This window comes from Drosophila nasuta, chromosome 2R (assembly GCF_023558535.2).
Source record: "Drosophila nasuta strain 15112-1781.00 chromosome 2R, ASM2355853v1, whole genome shotgun sequence".
NCBI lineage: Eukaryota > Metazoa > Arthropoda > Insecta > Diptera > Drosophilidae > Drosophila > Drosophila nasuta.
The window spans coordinates 16,495,384-16,500,087 of record NC_083456.1 but is presented as its reverse complement, the minus strand read 5'-3'; the positions used below and the strand labels follow the sequence as shown (position 1 = coordinate 16,500,087).

Sequence of the window (4,704 nt, the reverse complement as noted above, 5' to 3'; positions counted from 1 at the left end):
TAATTATAATCAACTTTTGATAGACAACAAACAGTCTCAGTGTATAGGAGAGTGCGATACCTGCGTCGTCAGTATCTGTGGATCAAATGTGCGTGCCACTAAATAAACATGGCTTGAACGGTTTGAGTGAGCCAAGCACTTAATTTGTTGTTTGTTTTATAGGTAAATGCGATTGAAATCAGTTCGAGTTCATGTGCGAGACTGTAATTTGCTCGAAGGGTTTGGATTTGGATACCAGTTCTGACACTGATTTATGCCCGACTGTGTGTAAACTTGATGTACAATTTGCTGGCCCAGCAGCAGTCAATGATTTAAACAATTCAAGCCTCGACAGCGAGCCACGATTTAGTGCTGTTAACAGCTAGTAATTAGCCTCGATATGGCTCTTAATTAGCCATATCAATTGCCTGGGACTGCATTCACATGCATCACACAAAACAAATACACAATTTATTTATATCTAATATATTCGATAGTTTCTTTGCAAAGCTGCAATTTGTATTGCATATTCATAAGATGCATAAGCTGCAAAAACTGTTGTCGTTGGACGCATATAAATTGAATGGCAATAATCATAAATTTCGATTTCAAATCATTAGCACACCTCAAGTCAAAGCGCCGCATTGCCATTTCTAGCTAACCTGTTTTTGGTATTGCCCCATCACACCTCCCACTGTCTGCCACCCATCATCCCCCCTTCCCCTAGCTACTTTTTCCGTGTTCTTCGTCGTCTTTTTGATCTCACACGAGCTGCGCTCAATTAAATTCTACAATAAAACACGATTTGCATTTTAAATTGTGCAATTAAAATGCTTATGAAATCTATTAAAATCGTTAAATGCATTTTATGGACTCCCGATGTGCCTAGTTCTCTCTCTCTCTCTCTTCAGTTCCTCTCAGTCTCCATCCATCTTCTTCCTTTCCACATTGTGAAAAACAGCGTAAACAACTGCAACAACAACAACAAGGTAATGCCAAATGTCACACGTTAATTAATTAGCATCGCATAAATTAACGCTGACAGTGGTCGAACGGATGAGATTGTAGTCGTAATCGCAGACTAGTTATATAGTATGTATGTAAATATAGCTTGGCTTAGTGGTTATTGCTGTCGTTGTTACCTCAACACTCAACCTTATGTCAGACGCCTTTCTAAGTAAGAGCTGCATTAGGGATTTTTCTCAAATTGTTTGCAAATTTCACATAAATTTTTAGCCACTCACTTTTGCTGGTGCTTTACTTATTTTTACCGCCGGAGAAACAGCACAAATAGTGTGATTAATGAGTTTTGGATTTATATAAATTCCCCGAAATCTAAATCAATTTTTGAAAGCAATTTAGTCATTGCTAAATTATGTGAATAATTTCATTCATTTGCGTACATTATTACGATGACTAATTAATCTAAAAACAAACTTCGATAGCGAAAAATACCCAATTCTGTTAAGTTATGAAATTTTTCGATTGGGAAATCATTAATAATATTTTTCCCAATTGAACCCCCATTAAAATGGCCAATTGATTTATATTTGTTTTCTTGAATAAGAATATTTTATATTTTATATAATAATATTTTTTTAAGCATTTTGTTTCTTACATCTACGCACTTATCGACTAAAGACTTTAAACTAAAGCAACTTAGTAGACTTTGTTGTAAATTTAGCGAATTGTAGACTTAGGACTAAAAACATAAATACAATTTATTAACATAACTATTGTGATAAATAAATGCTAAAAGTTGATGTACGACACGCACTTGATTTGAATTTTTTTTGTAAGTGTATAGAAAGTGCGAGTTAAATGTGCAAGAGATTCGCTAATTAAAATTAATGTTGTTGCGCACGTTGTATCATTTCTGCTTTTATTTTTAGTAATATTTACACGCTTAAACAATTTAATTTGTACAATTGTTGTTCTCTCTCTATCTCTCTCTGTCTCTCTGTTTCTCTGTCTTTCTTTTTAGAGATTTCTCTAGCAAATTTTGAGCTCAACTCAACTGGTTTTTTCTGTGGTCGAAAAGTTCTTAATTGAGGGACGTCGCTTGCCTTTTGGATTTGGCACAGTTTGGGGGCGTGGCAGGCGAACGCCCCTCGCCTCGCACATAATACTTTATCTTTGTTCAGGGAGTTTTCTTTGATAGCTAAGACGACGAGAGATTCTATTATACACTATCTCACTTTAAGAATATATCACAAATAACTAATATTAAGTTGTCACACACACTCTCTCATAAACATACACAGACACAAACGCACAGCAGTTTTGGCGCTTCTTCAGTAAGGAACTCACGGATCAGTTTTTTTTATTAGACTGGCTTGGATTAGTGACTCGCATCGAGATCGTGCTCGTCATCGCTGCCACAATCATCCATTTCCATGTCGATGAGCTCATCATCATCCTCATCGCCACTGCCATTGTGCATGTTACGCTCCGATCCGGAGCCTCCGCCCTTCTCATCCTCTTGCTGCATGCGCTTGTGCTTGGTGCGACGATTCTGGAACCAGACCTTGACCTGTGTCTCCGACAGATTGAGCGACTGGGCGAGAGCCTTACGCTCTGCTCCAACCACATACTGATTGCTCTCGAAGGCGTGCTCGAGCTTCAGCAGCTGCGACGGCGAGAAAGCTGTGCGAATGCGTTTCGGTTTGCGGAAAGGTTGCAACAGGAAATCTGCAAGTAGCGAAAGGAGAGGAACGGAAGCAGTTAGTTAACTGTTAGGAAAATTAGTTTATAGCTAGTGTGTACTTACTTCCTGGAAAGCGGTGTGGAAAGATGCGACCGTGGCGACTCAACAGCCACGGGTAGAGAGGATAGCTTTCGCGTGGCATGCCCGGTTGTCCCATGAAGGAGGCGGCAGCATGCGGTGGCAGTCCAGCGGCAGCAGCGGCTGCGGCAGCGGGACCCAGCACATGACCGGCTTGCAGAGCAGCGGCCATTTGGAACTGGGCGGCGGCAATCAGATGCGGATTGTGCTGTGGCGCCAGCTCCGGCGGCGTGTTGATGTACGGCGGCAGAGCCTTGATGTCCGGCAAGCCGGGTTGTCCCGCTGGCGGCGGACCGCCGGGGCCCATGGGGAAGGGACGCACTAGACCCGCTGGCGGCATGCCGGGCAGCATGAGGGGATTGGGTCCTGGAGCGGGGCCACCTGGATGCATAACACCTGGCTTGGGGTAGTTGGGCGGCTGCTGTTGCTGTGGCAATTGCTGTTGCTGCTGTTGTTGGGGCGGTGTGTTGTGCGGACTGCTGACCAGCAGTGTGGGCGATGAGGAGGGCTGCGAGGATTGTGGCGACACTGATTTGGGTGGTGTGTGTGGTGGCTGAATGCGCTGTGCGGGATTCTCACGCTGCTCGACGCCAGGTGGCGCTGGCGAGCGTTCACGCTTCAGAGAGACGGCCACAGGTGTGGAGCTGACATCGCCGAGGGGCGAGAGGCGTGTCTGCAGTGGACTGAGACTGCTGGCAACGGCGGCATTGTGATGCAGACGCTGGAGAAGCTCCTGAATATCATGATGTGACTTTGGTGTGCCCTGCTGTTGTTGTTGTTGTTGCTGTTGGAGCAGCAGATGTTGATGGAGTGCGTGTTGTTGGGCTGGCGATAGATGTGGATGCGGATGAGCGGGATGCGGTGCCATGTGCGGTGTTAGCACGTGATGTGGTGGCGGTGCCATCAGATGATGTGGTGGCGTGTGCGTCGCTGGCAGCAGCGTCAAAGCTGCAGCCGGTGGCGTTTGTGGAGGAGATCCGGGTCCATTGCGTTCCGGCTGTGGACTGCCGGGTTGATGTTGTTGCTGCTGTTGATGTTGCTGTTGCTGCTGCTGTTGATCGGCAGCATTGGCGGCGGCAACGACAACAGCCGTCGCATCGTTGCCAACAATCGAATCGATGCTGAAGCCAATCTTCTGCTTGGGTGTGGGCAACATGACGGCTGAGGTGGGTACCGGCGGAATCATTTTAGTCATAAATACGCGCGTTGTGTGTGCGGGGGCGGGCGAGGCGGCGATTAGTTCGGCTATCTTGGCGGCTTGCTCACTGCGTTTATCAGTTAATCCTTTTTCGTAACTGGTTTTTATTTTTGAACTTGGTTGTTAACTACACTTGGCGCAACATTTGAGCGCTTCACTTGACACTTGGCTGCACTTAAAACCCGCGACGTATGCGTTTGCGGTGTGCGGGGTAAGAGTCGACAAAATTCTTAAGTTTGAGTTGTGTGGTTTGGTTTGGTTTGGTTTTGCTTTATGTTCGTGCGATCGACGCGCTCGTTACGTGTTCACTCGACGACGTTCACAGTCTGAATAATCGAGAGAAGCAACTCAACAGCACCAAGTGTAGGCAGTGGGAATTAAACGACACACTACGAACGCAACAACAAGATAAACATGCACGCACACACACACACGCGCACACGCTCTCTCACTCGCTCGCTCGCTCTCTCACAGCCAGTCAGTGTCTCTCGCTCGCTTTCCAAAACCGAAACACGTCAAACCGGTTTGCCCTAGTGCGTCACTTGAGCTCTGCTCTTGCTGCTCTTCTTGTGGCTACTGTTGTTGTTGCTGTTGTTCTTGTTGTTGCTGCAGTTTGCTTGCGTTGCGCATTTGCTGTGCGCAAGAGCGAGAGCACAGCATATTTGCACCACTGCAACTGGCCAATGAGCGCTCTTCGTTCGCTTGCCATTGCGCTCTCGCTGTCTTGTGGATTTTATCTGGC

The 4,704-nt window shown here is 45.9% G+C and overlaps 1 protein-coding gene across 1 annotated transcript; it reads right to left on the bottom strand.

Annotated features, from left to right (window-relative positions):
- Nucleotides 1–1,568: 1,568 nt before the first annotated feature.
- LOC132786944 (homeotic protein empty spiracles) lies at nt 1,569–4,304 on the bottom strand. The gene is made up of 2 exons (XM_060793723.1): nt 2,750–4,304; nt 1,569–2,670 (listed from the first exon to the last, which is right to left on the bottom strand). The coding sequence occupies exons 1-2, from the start codon at nt 3,957–3,959 to the stop codon at nt 2,321–2,323; spliced, it is 1,560 nt and encodes a 519-aa protein (XP_060649706.1). The 5' UTR covers nt 3,960–4,304; the 3' UTR covers nt 1,569–2,320.
- Between the last annotated feature and the right edge of the window lie 400 nt (nt 4,305–4,704).

Bases quoted from the DNA above. Each gene is read 5' to 3' on its own strand.
- LOC132786944 (XM_060793723.1), bottom strand. From the start codon at position 3,959: ATGACTAAAATGATTCCGCCGGTACCCACCTCAGCCGTCATGTTGCCC. The intron at 2,671-2,749 runs GTAAGTACACAC...CGCTACTTGCAG, and splicing joins TCCACACCGCTTTCCAGGAA to ATTTCCTGTTGCAACCTTTC.